This window comes from Mytilus trossulus, unplaced genomic scaffold (genome assembly GCF_036588685.1).
Source record: "Mytilus trossulus isolate FHL-02 unplaced genomic scaffold, PNRI_Mtr1.1.1.hap1 h1tg000233l__unscaffolded, whole genome shotgun sequence".
Taxonomy (NCBI): Eukaryota; Metazoa; Mollusca; class Bivalvia; order Mytilida; family Mytilidae; genus Mytilus; species Mytilus trossulus.
The window spans coordinates 2,321,615-2,341,450 of NW_026963314.1; the positions used below are offsets into that span (position 1 = coordinate 2,321,615).

The 19,836-nt window shown below is 35.6% G+C and overlaps 1 protein-coding gene and 1 long non-coding RNA gene across 2 annotated transcripts; both read left to right on the forward strand.

Annotated features, from left to right (window-relative positions):
- The first annotated feature begins 1,621 nt into the window (after positions 1-1,621).
- Positions 1,622-15,936, forward strand: LOC134701182 (uncharacterized). The gene is made up of 7 exons (XM_063562320.1): positions 1,622-1,779; positions 3,242-3,375; positions 6,949-7,066; positions 8,172-8,339; positions 9,464-9,527; positions 14,625-14,840; positions 15,826-15,936. Exons 1-7 carry the CDS (start codon positions 1,715-1,717, stop codon positions 15,934-15,936), a joined length of 876 nt encoding a protein of 291 aa, XP_063418390.1. The 5' UTR covers positions 1,622-1,714.
- Positions 15,937-16,663: 727 nt separating this feature from the next.
- On the forward strand, positions 16,664-19,222 carry LOC134701214 (uncharacterized). Its single transcript, XR_010104067.1, has 4 exons — positions 16,664-16,788; positions 17,283-17,391; positions 18,568-18,654; positions 19,073-19,222. It is a non-coding gene; the product is annotated as an uncharacterized LOC134701214 (long non-coding RNA).
- Positions 19,223-19,836: the final 614 nt, after the last annotated feature.

Sequence of the window (19,836 nt, forward strand, 5' to 3'; positions counted from 1 at the left end):
TTGTGAAAAGTTGCTGGTTTATTCATTCTGTACAGTTGAAAAAAACTTTAAACATTCAATCTTAATTTAAGAAAAAATATCAGAATTAGGTCTTGATACATGAACATGATGAAGAAGCCTTAATTAGTTTAAACAGTATTTATGAATGAAAAATACAACAGCAAAGTATAACAGTGTTACATGAAATTCAAATATAGGATTCAGAAACAAGTTAGGAAAAAGCTTTTATAAATCCGCCTCCTTATGCTACCTGAACGAATACTGATTATAAAGATTAGTATAAATAGGTTGCACTTTATAAATACAGCTGTTTCTTAAAACACTCCTCTTTTTGGAATACATAATATTCATAGATAATGAAGTTTTTTCACGTACTGGTTCCCAGATATAATGTCTATGTTTCATCTTGTAGAAACATAATTTGGGAATGTTACCAATAGATATACATATGTATGGCACGCATGAACCACTTCTATAGACAATCCTATATTATCTCAGATAAACCAGGATTTTCTCAGATAAACTAGGATTATCTCACTTTTCTACATCATACATATGTATTATTTGTATAACTGTCAAATTGAAATCTGTGGTCCACCTAAAGTCAAGTAGCGGTAGCACAAACTTTTAGTGTAAGTTTAAAGTCTTATAAGTTCGAGGCATATACACGTTGAAAATATGTCGCACGTACAGCCCTATAGTTTGACCTTTGAAAAAAAATAATAGTGCATATAAACTTTCCATCCTATATTATTTTTATCCAAAATTCATAGTAAAAGTGGAACAGAGTTTTAGTCGTAAACGGAGTTCCTAAGGGGAATTGCATAGTTAATATTTACAGAAATGCAACCTATAAGCAGTAAATTTATCAGATAAATCAGGTCCTGAGACCATTCATACAATGTTTAATATATAGTTAATTGAAGTCTGGAACTGGCATGTCAGTTAACTGCTAGTAGTCTGTTGTTATTTATGTATTATTGTCATTTTGTTTATTTTCTTTGGTTACATCTTCTGACATCAGACTCGTACTTCTCTTGAACTGAATTTTAATGTGCGCATTGTTATGTTTTCTACATTGGCTAGAGGTATAGGGGGAGGGTTAAGATCTCATAAACATGTTTAACCCCATCGCATTTTTGCGACTGTCCCAAGTCAGGAGCCTCTACAACCTTTGTTAGTCTTGTATGATTTTTAATTTTAGTTTCTTGTGTACAATTTGGAGTTTATTATGGCGTTCATTATCACTGAACTAGTATATATATTTGTGTATGGGCCAGCTGAAGGACGCATCCGGGTGCGGGCATTTCTCGCTGCATTGAAGACCTGTTGGTGACCTCCTGCTGTTGTCTGTTCTATGGTCGGGTTGTTGTGTCTTTGACGCATTCCCTGTTTCTATTCTCAATTCTAATGTCCTAAGTCAGGAACCTGATATTCAGTAGTTGTCGGTTGTTGATGGGGTTCATAAGTGTTTTCCTCTTTTTGTAGATTACACCGTTGTTTTCCCCGTCTGAATAGTTTTAAACTAGTAAACTAGTAATTTATATGCCCTTTATAGCTTGTTGTTCGGTGTTAATAAAGAACACAACGTCACAAAGAACTCGTTTACTATGATACTGTGTCCCGTGCCAACAACGTTAGAAACAGACATCACAACAGGACAGAGAAAGCAGCCATGTAGGCTTATAGTAGAGCGAGGGACAAGACAAACACAATGTTCTATACTCTGGAAACTGTTCTGATTCCTGATCTCTATCAAATAAAAAAGGAATTTGATCTGTAAGTATTACGTCCAGCCTATTTTCTTAATAATTATGACCCGATTGGTTGTATGACTCTGTCAACATATCAAATGTAATAAAAGTAAACCAAGAAAAGATATTCGGTCACACAAAATATATAGAAATGATATTATCATATGTAAGCTTTCTATAGAAATAACACAATGTGTGTACATGTATGATCCTGTCAGCAGGTCCGAAACCTGTATTGTATTGCAAGCTTTCTATTTAATAATCACATTATAGAAAAGACGAAAGAATAAAAGATGACGTCCGAGATGCTTTTCTTGATTTACCGTCATCAGGAACGCTTAAAGCCAAATACTTGAAAGCCAATGTTGTATAAGAACAGAAACAGTTAAGTAGTTGAAGAGCTATATAATCATGCTATCTAACAATATAGCCAAATCCATATAAAGTCAACTTTTCTTCGGGGAGTTGAACAATCATTTTTTTTTAATTTTAATTCAAAAATGTATATAAACGGACAATTTTAGTAATGTTTGCTATTAATCATGTCAGTATAGAACTTCACGTAAAACGGAAAAGGGATAATCGTGAACAGAATTCTATTACTTTTTTATAACTTGTATTATGTCCGAGCCAGGTTATGTGAAGGGAATGGCTCCATCTTTTTTTTTAACCCCGCCACATTCGGTTTGATCATGTCCTAAGTCATCTTCCCTAGCCAAAGGTTACGATCCACTTCAAGTAGAGAAGAGGGAAGTATATCGTAACCCTTGACTACTAAGTGATCCCAAGATAGGGCCTAGAGTCGGTTTCACAAAAAAAAGCTTACGACTTAGATTGATCGTAAATATACTGAATTGTTCATGACTTAGGATCAATCTTAATCGTAAGTGGTTTTGTGATTTAATCGTAAGTGGTTTTGTGAAATCGATTCCAGTGGTTGTCGTTTGATGCTTTATATCATAAATATTTTTCGTTTTCTGTTTTGTACATAATTCAGACCGTTATGTTGCTCGTTGGAGTTGATTTACAATTGACATTTTGGGGCTTTTTATAGCTGACTTCGCAGTATGGGGTTTTCTTATTGATGGACCATAACTGAGTCCCAACCCTTAGCTGACGAACAATAACCGTCTCTTACCATAAGCTAACCTGACCTTACAATTAAAGACGCCACTGTTCAGCTCGAACATATACCAAACAAATAAGATGTACATTCAATATAATATGAAGAAAAAACATAAAGAATAAGAGAAAATACAACTATTGGTGAAATTCCCGAGTTTATATAAATGACTGACTTCCATGCAGCTACATTGTGTATATTGAGTATGATTAATGATTCTGGGGTAAAATATTAATGAGACAGAAACCCAATTACTAAAAGAAACAAATGACACATAAAAGTTCTTATATTTCTAAAATACACTGAAAGGAATTTTATAAATGAATTCGACTAAATACATAAATGATCACTCACATTATTTCAGCATTGATATTACAGAATGGTATACTCGACTTCTATTAGAACATGTAACAAAACCTCGTCATCTATGTGGACTTCCCCTATCACTGTTTGTGTTAAAAGATATGTATGGTATGAAGAAACGGCTGAGAGAATCACGTATGTAAAATAGTATTGTTCGGGCACGTAAATAGTGTTTATATCCGTAGGAGAATAATTTACTCCAATAACTAGATATCACATCCTCTATCCACCACTTGTTTATAAGATATAAAAAAAGGCGAAAGATACCAGAGGGACATTCAAACTATCTTCCTATATCTATTATAAGTTGAAAAAAAACTGACAACGCCATGGGTAGAAACTGATAACGACATGGGTAGAAACTGACAACGACATGGATTGAAACTGACAACGACATGGGTAGACACTGATAACGACAAGGGTAGAAACTGATAACGACATGGGTAGAAACTGACAACGAAATGGGTAGAAACTGACAACGACATGGGTAGAAACTGACAACGACATGGGTAGAAACTGATAATGACATGGGTAGAAACTGACAATGACATGGGTAGAAACTGACAACGACATGGGTAGAAACTGATAACGACATGTGTAGAAACTGACAACGACATGGGTAGAAACTGACAACGACATTGGTAGAAACTGACAACGACATGGGTAGAAACTAACAACGACATGGGTAGAAACTGATAACGACATGGGTAGAAACTGAAAACGACATGGGTAGAAACTGATAACGACATTAGTAGAAACTGATAACGACATGGGTAGAAACTGACAACGACATTGGTAGAAACTGACAACGACATGGGTAGAAACTGACAACGACATGGGTAGAAACTGATAACGACATGGGTAGAAACTGACAACGACATGGGTAGAAACTGACAACGACATGGGTAGAAACTGACAACGACATTAGTAGAAACTGACAACGACATGGGTAGAAACTGATAACGACAAGGGTAGAAACTGATAACGACATGGGTAGAAACTGACAACGACATGGGTAGAAACTGACAACGACATGGGTAGAAACTGACAACGACATTAGTAGAAACTGACAACGACATGGGTAGAAACTGATAACGACAAGGGTAGAAACTGACAACGACATTAGTAGAAACTGACAACGACATGGGTAGAAACTGATAACGACAAGGGTAGAAACTGATAACGACATGGGTAGAAACTGACAACGACATGGGTAGAAACTGACAACGACATGGGTAGAAACTGACAACGACATGGGTAGAAACTGACAATGTCATGGGTAGAAACTGACAACGACATTAGTAGAAACTGACAGCGACATGGGTAGAAACTGATAACGACAAGGGTAGAAACTGATAACGACATGGGTAGAAACTGACAACGACATGGGTAGAAACTGACAACGGCATGGGTAGAAACTGACAACGACATGGGTAGAAACTAACAACGACATGGGTAGAAACTGACAACGACATGGGTAGAAACTGACAACGACATTAGTAGAAACTGACAACGACATGGGTAGAAACTGATAACGATAAGGGTAGAAACTGATAACGACATGGGTAGAAACTGACAACGACATGGGTAGAAACTGACAACGACATGGGTAGAAACTGACAACGACATGGGTAGAAACTGATAACGACATGTGTAGAAACTGACAACGACATGGGTAGAAACTGACAACGACATTGGTAGAAACTGACAACGACATGGGTAGAAACTAACAACGACATGGGTAGAAACTGATAACGACATGGGTAGAAACTGAAAACGACATGGGTAGAAACTGATAACGACATTAGTAGAAACTGATAACGACATGGGTAGAAACTGACAACGACATTGGTAGAAACTGACAACGACATGGGTAGAAACTGACAACGACATGGGTAGAAACTGATAACGACATGGGTAGAAACTGACAACGACATGGGTAGAAACTGACAACGACATGGGTAGAAACTGACAACGACATTAGTAGAAACTGACAACGACATGGGTAGAAACTGATAACGACAAGGGTAGAAACTGATAACGACATGGGTAGAAACTGACAACGACATGGGTAGAAACTGACAACGACATGGGTAGAAACTGACAACGACATTAGTAGAAACTGACAACGACATGGGTAGAAACTGATAACGACAAGGGTAGAAACTGACAACGACATTAGTAGAAACTGACAACGACATGGGTAGAAACTGATAACGACAAGGGTAGAAACTGATAACGACATGGGTAGAAACTGACAACGACATGGGTAGAAACTGACAAAGACATGGGTAGAAACTGACAACGACATGGGTAGAAACTGACAACGACATTAGTAGAAACTGACAACGACATGGGTAGAAACTGATAACGATAAGGGTAGAAACTGATAACGACATGGGTAGAAACTGACAACGACATGGGTAGAAACTGACAACGACATGGGTAGAAACTGACAACGACATGGGTAGAAACTGACAACGACATGGGTAGAAACTGACAATGACATTAGTAGAAACTGACAACGACATGGGTAGAAACTGATAACGACAAGGGTAGAAACTGATAACGACATGGGTAGAAACTGACAACGACATGGGTAGAAACTGACAACGGCATGGGTAGAAACTGACAACGACATAGGTAGAAACTGACAACGACATGGGTAGAAACTGACAACGACATGGGTAGAAACTGACAACGACATGGGTAGAAACTGACAACGGCATGGGTAGAAACTGACAACGACATGGGTAGAAACTGACAACGACATGGGTAGAAACTGACAACGACATGGGTAGAAAAAGACAAGCAGTACTAGTAGTACACAAACCCAACATTGAAAACCTAAAAACGGAGCAATACGAACGCCACCAAAATATGAAAGTGATTGAAGGTACCCCGGAACTAAGCCAATACTTATCTCAATTGTCTTGTTTCATATTTTTCCTGTCGGGGCTTTTTATAGCTGATTAAACGGTATGTTTTCCTCAGTGTTGAAGGGCGTATGGTTTCCAGCATACCTACCACATATGTTTATGTGACGTAGCTTGCTCTGTTCTTTCTAGGAATTCCTGAGATTATAGATATCATTTCCTGTTTATGTGACGTAGCTTGCTCTGTTCTTTCTAGGAATTCCTGAGATTATAGATATCATTTCCTGTTTATGTGACGTAGCTTGCTCTGTTCTTTCTAGGAATTCCTGAGATTATAGATATCATTTCCTGCTTATGTGACGTAGCTTGCTCTGTTCTATCTAGGAATTCCTGAGATTATAGATATCATTTCCTGTTTATGTGACGTAGCTTGCTCTGTTCTTTCTAGGAATTCCTGAGATTATAGATATCATTTCCTGTTTATGTGACGTAGCTTGCTCTGTTCTTTCTAGGAATTCCTGAGATTATAGATATCATTTCCTGTTTATGTGACGTAGCTTGCTCTGTTCTTTCTAGGAATTCCTGAGATTATAGATATCATTTCCTGTTTATGTGACGTAGCTTGCTCTGTTCTTTCTAGGAATTCCTGAGATTATAGATATCATTTCCTGTTTATGTGACGTAGCTTGCTCTGTTCATTCTAGGAATTCCTGAGATTATAGATATCATTTCCTGTTTATGTGACGTAGCTTGCTCTGTTCTTTCTAGGAATTCCTGAGATTATAGATATCATTTCCTGTTTATGTGACGTAGCTTGCTCTGTTCTTTCTAGGAATTCCTGAGATTATAGATATCATTTCCTGTTTATGTGACGTAGCTTGCTTTGTTCATCTAAATATTGAAATGGAAGGTGTACAGTTGTGTAAACCTCAACAACAGAAAAAATCGTCGTAAGTTTATACATATATTGTAAGGCTGGGTTATATTAACAGTATGCAATTACAAGTAATGACGTATTTGTATTTTACCCCACTCTTGAATTCAATCATTACGATATTCAAATCAACCCAAGCAAGATTTTTTTGTAGAATTTTGGGTGGTTTTTTTTGTAATTAAGGAATGATTGTAATATTTTTTCAGTCTATGAAGACATAACCTTAACCAAAATTGATGGACAACGAAAAACGCGCGTAGCGGGTTATTTAACAGTGCGCACCACATTTTTTATGTTATATCGAAAAGACAGAAAAAAATATTCCAGTCATTTCTTATAATTTAATTCTAAATTCCTTTTTAAACCGTAGATAACCATGAAAAAAAACGTTGATGACCTCACGGTCACACGACTAAATTATGTCTATGATGTGTTGATAACAAATTAACGTCAGCCAATCAAAAGATCGCGTTACATCCAAAGTTAAATTATTTATTTAAGGAATGACTGTAATATTTTTTTTCTGTCTATGAAGAAATAACATAAAAAATTTTGGTGACCACTGCATAACGCGCGTAGCGGGTTATTAACAGTGTGCACCACATTTTTTATGCTATTTCGAAAAGACAGAAAAAATATTACAGTCATTTCTTATAATTGAATTCTAAATTCCATTTAAAACCGCAGACAACCATGAAAAAAACGTTGATGACCTCACGGTCACATGACTAAATTATGTTTATGGGTTGATAACAAAATAACGTCAGCCAATCAGAAGACGCGTGATATCCAAAATTAAATTATGTATATGTATATTTGATATTTAGTCTAATACCTTATCTTATCACACTTCAAGGTTCATTCAAAAGACCATCCACACCGACGAAACCGTGAAATCAAATGATCTACTGGTATAACATGTTATCATTTTACGGAATTAACGAAAAACATTTCAAGGTGCACTTATCATTCAACTTAGGGTTTGTTCTTGCACTAAGATGATGTCTTACAAAATGATTTTCAACGTTTCTTAACAGCAATTTTTTTTAAATCGATATTCGTTTTTACGTTTACACAATCGTTTTTTTACTATTTAACATAAATTTATACCTATTTTTAAGGTTTGAAGGAACATTTCTTCATGGTCAGAACAAGAATAAATCGAACCTACTGAAATTGATGAACAAACACTCTGATCTTTTCCCCAAACTTCTGTGTGCCAAAGTGGTAAGTGTCCGTTTACCGCTATACATACTGATCTGTTCTCAAAACTTCTATGTGCCAAAGTGGTAAGTGTCCGTTTACCGCTATACATACTGATCTTTTCTCAAAACTTCTATGAGCCACAGTGGTAAGTGTCCGTTTACCATTATACGTACTGATCATTTCCCAAAACCTCTGTGTACCAAAGTGGTAAGTGTTCGTTTACCATTATACATACTGATCTTTTCTCAAAACTTCTGTGTGCCAAAGTGGTAGGTGTCAGTTTACCGTTATACATACTGACCATTTCCCCAAACTTCTGTGTACCAAAGTGGTAAGTGTCCGTTTACCATTATACATACTGACCATTTCCCCAAACTTCTGTGTACCAAAGTGGTAAGTGTTCGTTTACCATTATATATACTGACCTTTTCCTAAAATTTCTGTGTCAGTGTGTGCCAAAGTGGTAAGTGTCCGTTTACCATTATACGCACTGATCATTTCCCAAAATTTATGTGTACCAAAGTGGTAGGTGTCCGTTTACCATTATACGTACTGATCATTTCCCAAAAACGTCTTTGTACCAAAGTGGTAAGTGTTCGTTTATTATTATACATACTAACCATTTCCCAAAACTTCTGTGTGCCAAAGTGGTAAGTGTCCGTTTACCATTATACATACTGACCATTTCCCAAACCTTCTGTGTACCAAAGTGGTAAGTGTCCGTTTACCATTATACATAATGATCATTTCCCCAAACTTCTGTGTACCAAAGTGGTAAGTGTTCGTTTACCATTATACATAATGATCATTTCCCCAAACTTCTGTGTACCAAAGTGGTAAGTGTTCGTTTACCATTATACGCACTGATCATTTCCCAAAATTTCTGCGTACCAAAGTGGTAGGTGTCCGTTTACCATTATACGTACTGATCATTTCCCAAAAACGTCTTTGTACCAAAGTGGTAAGTGTCCGTTTACCGTTATACATACTGATCTTTTCCCAAAACTTCTATTTGCCAAAGTGGTAAGTGTCCGTTTACCGTTATACATACTGACCATTTCCCAAAGCTTCTGTGTACCAAAGTGGTAAGTGTTCGTTTACCGTTATACATACTGATCTGTTCCCAAAACTTCTGTGTACCAAAGTGGTAAGTGTCCGTTTACCGTTATACATACTGACCATTTCCCAAAGCTTCTGTGTGCCAAAGTGGTAAGTGTTCGTTTACCGTTATACATACTGATCTGTTCCCAAAGCTTCTGTGTGCCAAAGTGGTAAGTGTTCGTTTACCGTTATACATACTGATCTGTTCCCAAAACGTCTTTGTACCAAAGTGGTAAGTGTTCGTTTATTATTATACATACTGACCATTTCCCAAAACCTCTGTGTACCAAAGTGGTAAGTGTCCGTTTACCGTTATATATCGCGACATACTAGTAAGATCTAGTAAGTATTAGCAAGAACCAATAGGAAGGGTTTATTTTGACTTATACTTGCACCATATCATTTATTTTTAGTAAAGTCTGTATGCTTTGTCACTCCACTTATGCATCACCAAATTGATCTGTATTTTCGATAATTGTTTTCTGTCTTTACTCGCTGTTTATTTTACTGTGTTTCACCAATTTGTGCCGCCTTCCTTTGTTCGATACGTAACTATATTTATAATATCGGATTACGTTGCATATTTTTTATGTTTGCCCTCATCATGTATGTATACAATATATATGTAGAATAGAGAATGAAAACCGAAAATAAAACCACAGCAGAATGCAGAGTGAATATCGATAAAAAAGAATTTCAAGTCCGCGGTTAGAATAGGCAACAGAAAGAAAAATGAAAATGACAATGATCCATACATTTACAAAGAACTACAAGCAGATACTGGCATACCAATAATCCACACATTTACAAAGGACTACAAGCAGATACTGACATAACAATGATCCACACATTTACAAAGGACTACAAGCAGATACTGACATGACAATGGTCCATACATTTACAAGGACTACAAGTAGATACTGACATAACAATGATCCATACATTTACAAAGGACTACAACTGACATGACAATGATCCACAAATTTACAAAGGACTACAAGCAGAAACTGACATAACAATGATCCATACATTTACAAAGGACTACAAGTAGATACTGACATGACAATAATCCACACATTTACAAAGGACTACAAGCAGATACTGACATAACAATGATCCACACATTTACAAACGACTACAAGCAGATACTGACATGACAATGATCCAAACATTTACAAAGGACTACAATCAGATATTGACATGACAATGATCCACACATTTACAAAGGACTACAAGTAGATACTGACATGACAATAATCCACACATTTACAAAGGACTACAAGCAGATACTGACATAACAATGCTCCCCACATTTACAAAGGACTTCAAGTAGATACTGACATGACAATGATCCATACATTTACAAAGGACTACAAGCAGATACTGACATGACAATGATCCACACATTTAAAAAGGACTACAAGCAGATACTAACATGACAATGATCCACACATTTACAAAGGACTACAAGCAGATACTGACATGACAATGATCCATACATTTACAAAGGACTACCAGCAGATACTGACATGACAATGATCCACTCATTTACAAAGGACTACAAGCAGATACTGACATGACAATGATCCAAACATTTACAAAGGACTACAATCAGATATTGACATGACAATGATCCACACATTTACAAAGGACTACAAGCAGATACTAACATGACAATGATCCACACATTTGCAAAGGACTACAAGCAGATACTGACATGACAACAATCCACAGATTAACAAAAGACTACAAGCAGATACTGACATGACAATGGTCCACACATTTACAAAGGACTACAAGCAGATACTAACATGACAATGGTCCACACATTTGCAAAGGACTACAAGCAGATACTGACATGACAATGATCCATACATATACGAATGACTACAAGTAGATACTGACATAACAATGATCCATACATTTACAAAGGACTACAACTGACATGACAATGATCCACAAATTTACAAAGGACTACAAGCAGAAACTGACATGAGAATGATCCACACATTTACAAAGGACTAAAATCAGATATTGACATGACAATGATCCAAACATTTACAAAGGACTACAATCAGATATTGACATGACAATGATCCACACATTAACAAAGGACTACAAGCAGATACTGACATGACAATGATCCACCTATTTACAAAGGACTACAAGCAGAAACTGACATGGCAATGATCCACACATTTACAAAGGACTACAAGCAGATACTGACATAACAATGATCCACACATTTACAAACGACTACAAGCAGATACTGACATGACAATGATCCAAACATTTACAAAGGACTACAATCAGATATTGACATGACAATGATCCACACATTTACAAAGGACTACAAGTAGATACTGACATGACAATAATCCACACATTTACAAAGGACTACAAGCAGATACTGACATAACAATGCTCCCCACATTTACAAAGGACTTCAAGTAGATACTGACATGACAATGATCCACACATTTACAAAGGACTACAAGCAGATACTGACATGACAATGATCCATACATTTACAAAGGACTACAAGCAGATACTGACATGACAATGATCCACACATTTAAAAAGGACTACAAGCAGATACTAACATGACAATGATCCACACATTTACAAAGGACTACAAGCAGATACTGACATGACAATGATCCATACATTTACAAAGGACTACAAGCAGATACTGACATGACAATGATCCACTCATTTACAAAGGACTACAAGCAGATACTGACATGACAATGATCCAAACATTTACAAAGGACTACAATCAGATATTGACATGACAATGATCCACACATTTACAAAGGACTACAAGCAGATACTAACATGACAATGATCCACACATTTGCAAAGGACTACAAGCAGATACTGACATGACAACAATCCACAGATTAACAAAAGACTACAAGCAGATACTGACATGACAATGGTCCACACATTTACAAAGGACTACAAGCAGATACTAACATGACAATGGTCCACACATTTGCAAAGGACTACAATCAGATATTGACATGACAATGATCCACACATTAACAAAGGACTACAAGCAGATACTGACATGACAATGATCCACCTATTTACAAAGGACTACAAGCAGAAACTGACATGGCAATGATCCATACATTTACAAAGGACTACAAGCAGATACTGACATGACAATGGTCCACACATTAACAAAGGAATACAAACAGATACCGACATGACAATGATTTATACATTTACAAAGGACTACAAGCAGATACTGACATGACAATGATCCAAACATTTACAAAGGACTACAATCAGATATTGACATGACAATGATCCACACATTAACAAAGGACTACAAGCAGATACTGACATGAGAATGATCCACCTATTTACAAAGGACTACAAGCAGATACTGACATGACAATGGTCCACACATTAACAAAGGAATACAAGTAGATGCTGACATGACAATGGTCCACACATTTACAAATGACTACAAGCAGATACTGACATGACAATGATCCACCTATTTACAAAGGACTACAAGCAGATACTGACATGACAATGATCCATACATTTACAAAGGACTACAAGCAGATACTGACATGACAATGGTCCACACATTAACAAAGGAATACAAGTAGATACTGACATGACAATGGTCCACACATTTACAAAGGAATGCAAGCAGATACTGACATGACAATGGTCCACACATTTACAAAGGACTACAAGTAGATACTGATATGACAATGATCAACACATTTATAAATGACTACAAGCAGATACTGACATGACAATGGTCCACACATTTACAAAGGACTACAAGCAGATACTGACATGACAATGATCCATACATTTACAAAGGACTACAAGCAGATACTGACATGGCAATGGTCCCCACATTTACAAAGGGCTACAACTGACATGACAATGGTCCACACATTTACAAAGGACTACAAGCAGATACTGACATGACAATGATCCATACATTTACAAAGGACTACAGGCAGATACTGACATGACAATGATCCATACATTTACAAAGGACTACAAGTAGATACTGACTTGACAATGGTTCACACATTTACAAAGAACTACAAGCAGATACTGACATGACAATGGTCCACACATTTACAAAGGACTACAAGCAGATACTGACATGACAATGATCCATACATTTACAAAGGAGCTACAAGCAGATACTGACATGACAATGATCCATACATTTACGAAGGACTACAAGCAGATACTGACATGACAATGAACCATACATTTACGAAGGACTACAAGCAGATACTGACATGACAATGATCCATACATTTACAACGGACCACAAGCAGATACTGCCATGACAATGGTCCACACATTTACAAAGGACTACAAGCAGATACTGACATGACAATGGTCCACACATTTACAAAGGACTACAAGCAGATACTGACATGACAATGATCCATACATTTACAAAGGACTACAAGCAGATACTGACATGACAATGATCCACACATTTACAAAGGACTTCAAAGAAATACTGACATGACAATGATTTACACATTTACAAGGACTACAAGTAGATACTGACATGACAATGATTCACACATTTACAAAGGACTACAAGCAGATACTGACATGACAATGATTCACACATTTACAAAGGACTTCAAAGAAATACTGACATGACAATGATCCATACATTTACAACGGACCACAAGCAGATACTGACATGACAATGGTCCACACATTTACAAAGGACTACAAGCAGATACTGACATGACAATGGTCCACACATTTACAAAGGACTACAAGCAGATACTGACATGACTATGATCCATACATTTACAAAGGACTACAAGCAGATACTGACATGACAATGATCCACAGATTTACAAAAGACTACAAGCAGATACTGACATGACAATGGTCCACACATTTACAAAGGACTACAAGCAGATACTGACATGACAATGGTCAACACATTAACAAAGGACTACAAGCAGATACTGACATGGCAATGATCCACACATTTACAAAGGACTACAAGCAGATACTGACATGACAATGGTCCACAGATTTACAAAAGACTACAAGCAGATACTGGCATGACAATGATCAACAAATTACATACTTAGTATATATTTTGTGAAATGTATGGAAGCGTTTATAAGAGGTGTATTGTTTATGTAAAAAGTCTTTTAAAAACGTTAAATGTATGAATAGAATAGAATAGAATAAAACTATTGAACTGATAAATATTTATTTTCTATTAATATATGATGTAGAAATTTGGAGGTGTACGGAGGGACTTGGGCTTATGCGAGAGAAGTATACGTAATTTCGAAAAAGGTAAAGAGCCCGGATTAAACGTAAACAAAGTAGTAGAAGAAAGATTTCTCGCCAAAAAATTACAAACCTTAAAATCAAAAGACAGCAAAGAATTGAAAAAAATGGAGAAAGTCATGTCGGAGTTTGAAGAGTTAGCAGGTGAAATATCGAAGGTTCGTATCAACATTTGGATTTTCTAAACATGGTGAGGTGGTGAAATATCTAAGGTTCGTATCGAATATCGGGTTTTCTAAACATGGTGAGGTGCTGAAATATCTAAGGTTCGTATCGAATATCTTGTTTTCTAAACATGGTGAGTTTGTAATATATCGAAGGTTCGTATCAACTGTTGGATTTTCTAAACATGGTGAGGTGACGAACTATCGAAGGTTCTTATCGACTTTTTGATTTACAAAACACGGTGAGGTGGTGAAATTTAACATGGTGAGGTGGTAAAATATCGAAGGTTCGTATCGACTATCGGGTTTTCTAAACATGGTGAGGTGGTGAAATATCGACGGTTCTTATAGACTACTTTTTTTGTTACACAAGGTTACAATGAAAGTTACATGCTCGTAGATATTTAATTTCTAGGTTTTGTCATTGGGTGTATATAAGCCTATAGAAAATTTGTAATTCGTTGAATATTTTATTTCAAGGTTCATCTTTACCCACGAAATACACGAAAGTAGATATCCAACAAATAATAATAAATCCACCGTATCTGGGTTTCTACACACTGTAAGCTGATGAAAAATATCGAACGTTCATATCGAGTATAGGGTTTTCGACACATTGTTATGTGGTGAAATCTTGGAGGTTCGTACAGACTATCGGGTCTTGTATACACATTGTTATGTGGTGAAATATCGATGGTTCGTACAGACTAACGGGTCTTGTATACACATTGTTATGTGGTGAGATATCGATGGTTCGTACAGACTATCGGGTCTTGTATACACATTGGTATGTGGCGAAATATCGAAGGTTCGTATAGATTATCGGGTCTTGTATATCATTGTTATTTGGTGAAATATCGATGGTTCGTACAGACTATCGGGTCTTGTTTACACATTGTTAGGTTTTATTTCTACGTTATTATCGGTGAACTTATCATTGTTAAGTTTAAATGTGAGTTATTGACGTTTTCCTTTGTAGCTCGCTAACATTATACAGGAACAGATTCTAAGAAGAACGAAGGACCAAATGAACAGTATCCATAACAACTTAAAAACTATATTGCGTACCTGTAAATTAGACAAGAAGTAAATATCAAATCTTAATATTTATTGTGACATAAATTGGGTTTTCCTTTGATGTTTTAATGAAATAAATTGCTTAAAAAGTGTGTTGAGGAAAAACCATGGTATATTATATGAAATTTGATGTTACCATACTTTGCTTATTAAATATGCAACTCAACTAGTATACAAATTAAGGAAATAAAGCTGAACTTAGCTATAGTACAACATATTCATTTTCATGTTAGTCCATGGCTGAAGCTCCACCCTTTTTTTTTTAAAGGTATCCGCCTCTGAAATATTAAAGAAACTGAAAAACGTAAAAGGTCAACATCTTCATTTGTTTTCATTTTATAACAAAAAGCAATTAATTATGTGTATCACATCTAAAGAAACGGGTTTTTTTTCAAACAAAATAGGATTGTTACGAGTTCCCTTGATTTTGGAGGACGAATTCTGACATCGGACTCAGACTTCTTTTAAACTCAGTTTTACTGTGTGCATTGCTGTATGTTTGTTGACATGTTCTACATTGGCTAGAGGTATAGGGGAGGTTTGAGAATCATATCACAAGAGATGTTTGACACCTCCGCATGTTTATGCCTGTCCCAAAGTATAAGACTTCAGCAATGCAATGGCAACTTGATTTGTACAAGAACTGGTGGTTGTGGTTAAGAAAGCAAAACTTTATCTGTGTACAACATTGTACAATAATTGCAGGATAAATATGTAACCTATACAACTTATACTGTCTTGTCTGATATGTTGTAGATACGATATAGTAGTCAACACACTCAATTCTTATTGGAAGGGAGATATATCAGAACACATCTACAAATATTACAGCGATACATACAAGTTTCCTGTCATAGAATCTACGGTATTTTATTGGTTTATTTTATAAGTATCGATCATTATCCAATAGAAAATTGACCCAACGGATTTTAAAAGTGTTCTGTTTAAGCCCTTACCAAAAAATGCTTCCACATAATACAAATTTGACTGTCTTATAGCCTCTGATGCAGTTTAAGAAGCTAATATTCGAAGAAAACCTATTTTCAGTATTTTTTTTATTTCTTTATATATATTTTTTTTTAAATGTTGATTAATTTTGTTGTCATTAAGACGTTAGCCAAACATCTTTTTACTTGAAATGAACAAAACCACAAGGAATTTATGAACGGATGGACATACTAGGTTAACAATGCAACATTACTGGGTATAGTGACCGTATTTCAATAACGTACTTATAAACGTCGCATTAGATCTGTTAGGATGTCAGAAAACCCATTGTTTGCATTCTTTGAGGTGTTGAATTATTTCGTATAATTTAATGACGTCTTACTCTTAATTTTACCTTGTTCACTCTTGCAGACGACATTTACAAATTGGGGATACTTGTTTCATCTTCAACCCACCATATTACATCGTAAACCCAGAAGTGACGATGAAATTGAAATTATATTCCTGAACTCTAGCTATGGTAAGCAATTTAATTCAACTGTAATGTCATACAAGACTTATTTTAGTTTGTTCATCTCTAATTTCAGTATGTATCTTTATGTAAGTGAGCGCCCATTTTATTTCAAGAGAAAGAAAGGGGGTCTTCAATATGATAAAGAAAAAAAGTGTGGTAAATTATGAACAAAAATTCTGAATCCAGATTTTCTTCATACCTTTAAGTATTAAGTTGTGATTGATAGCGTCGAAAAACTATAAAAAGAACAGGTGTTTTTCGCCGAAACGTTATGACTCAGATTAAAACCATAGCCACACCTTCACATTCCCTTTGAAGTTAAATGGTTGTTCTTTAAGCTGGATCCCATCCGTTTTGTACTTGGTTTTTACCATCAGACTAATCCAGCTAGCAGCCGAAGGATGTCAATGTGGAGCAGCATTCAGGAGATCGTCAATAATGTGTGTATACTGCCTGTAATAATGTGTGTATACTGCCTGTAATAATGTGTGTATACTGCCTGTAATAATTTATGTATACTGCCTGTAATAATGTGTCTATACTACCTGTAATAATGTGTGTATACTGCCTATAATAATGTGTGTATACTGCCTGTAATAATTTATGTATACTGCCTGTAATAATGTGTCTATACTACCTGTAATAATGTGTGTATACTGCCTATAATAATGTGTGTATACTGCCTGTAATAATTTATGTATACTGCCTGTAATAATGTGTCTATACTACCTGTAATAATGTTTGTATACTGCCTGTAATAATGTGTCTATACTACCTGTAATAATGTTTGTATACTGCCTGTAATAATGTGTCTATACTACCTGTAATAATGTTTGTATACTGCCTGTAATAATTCTAATACAAAATTAAAGATGGATGTTGGGCTTATTTGTGGTATATTTATACATTGCATCAATTTTCAAACAGTTACAGGCTCAAAATTAGTTAACATATATTTTGATATTTATTTGCATATTTTAAGTCGATTTCTATCCGAAGCATCTTATGAATATACTGGTTAACCGTTTCGCTATGCAAGCTTAAGAGATGGTATCGAAATTATACATTTTTGTATATTCAATACTGGTTCTAATATAATATTTATTTATAGGACGGATTTTCTCTTCCTCTAACTGTAAATTATATATCTAATACTGGTTCTAATATAATATTTATTTTTAGGACGGATTTTCTCTTCCTCTAACTGTAAACACCTATTATCTTCAAGTTACAAAGAACATGAACACGGAGTTATTAAAGAGAAGCAAGGTATGAATAAACCTTAATTCCATTTTTTTCTAAATTTTCGTTCGAAGAAAACAATTGAGCTTTTTATGTGTTCATTATTTCTGTTTGTGTGAAGTGGCAAATATTTTATGCATGATCAAATAAACGATGAATATATGGAGAAGATATGGACTCAAATAACACACCTATATATATATATATATATATATAGAGAGGTTGTCCAGGATGAAGATATGTTTGTAGATGACTGAAAGTTTGCCTCTCAACTACCCAGGTGCGGACTTATAAATAAAAGAATTAGATCCTTAACTTGTAGAGAGCGTGGTGATACATTGAATTAAATGTGTTTTTTCAGTATGTATAATTGCCACATGCGGGAAAAGTGTTAATATGTACTCTTATTTGACAATTAAAACTTGTTAATATTATTATTTTTCAGATGTCAGTGTTAAATGTAAACTATGGCTTCTAGCTAAGACAGTTGGCTTTGGATGGTACAGGAAATATTATATAGGAAAGAAGAGATGGGGAATATTTACTAACCCAGAATCATAAGTTTGACTCCTTAGTCTTAGGGGAATAAAGTTTATGTACAACTAGCATTTATTATGTTTGACATAAAAAAAAAAAAAAAATGGAAATAGGGAATGTTTCGAAGAGACAACAACCGACCAAGGAGCACAATGCCATCAGCGGGGCTTCAATACAGCGGGAAAATCGCGCATCCGAAAACCTGGACTTCATTTACTACAACTGTCATACCAGTGAGAGGTTTCGCGCTATACAACCAGGTTCAATCAACCATTTTCTACATTTAAAAACGCATGTACCAAGTCAGGAATATGACAGTTGTTGTCCATAAGTTTTATATGCTTTATCACATGATTTTGCCATTTAATTAGGTCTTTTCCGTTTTGAATTTTCCATGGAGTTCAGTATTTTTGTGATTTTACTTTTAAATGAGGTTGAAAAATACCATCAAATGATATAAGTTAAACCAGTAAAGTATGATATATATAGACAGGAAGATGTGGTGTGAGTGCCAACTCTCCATCCAAACAGCAATTTAGAAAAAGGTAAACCATTATAGGTCAATGTACGGCCTTCAACACGGAGCATCGGCTCACTACGAACAACAAGTTAGAAAGGGCCCCAAAATAACTACCGTAAAACCATTCAAACGGGAAAACCAAAGCAAACATT

Coding starts and splice junctions, on each gene's coding strand:
- LOC134701182 (XM_063562320.1), top strand. CDS start 1,715: ATGTTCTATACTCTGGAAACTGTTCTGATTCCTGATCTCTATCAAATA. Junction 1,780..3,241: donor ATAAAAAAGGAATTTGATCT/GTAAGTATTACG, acceptor ACATTATTTCAG/CATTGATATTACAGAATGGT. Junction 3,376..6,948: donor GAAACGGCTGAGAGAATCAC/GTATGTAAAATA, acceptor TGTTCTTTCTAG/GAATTCCTGAGATTATAGAT.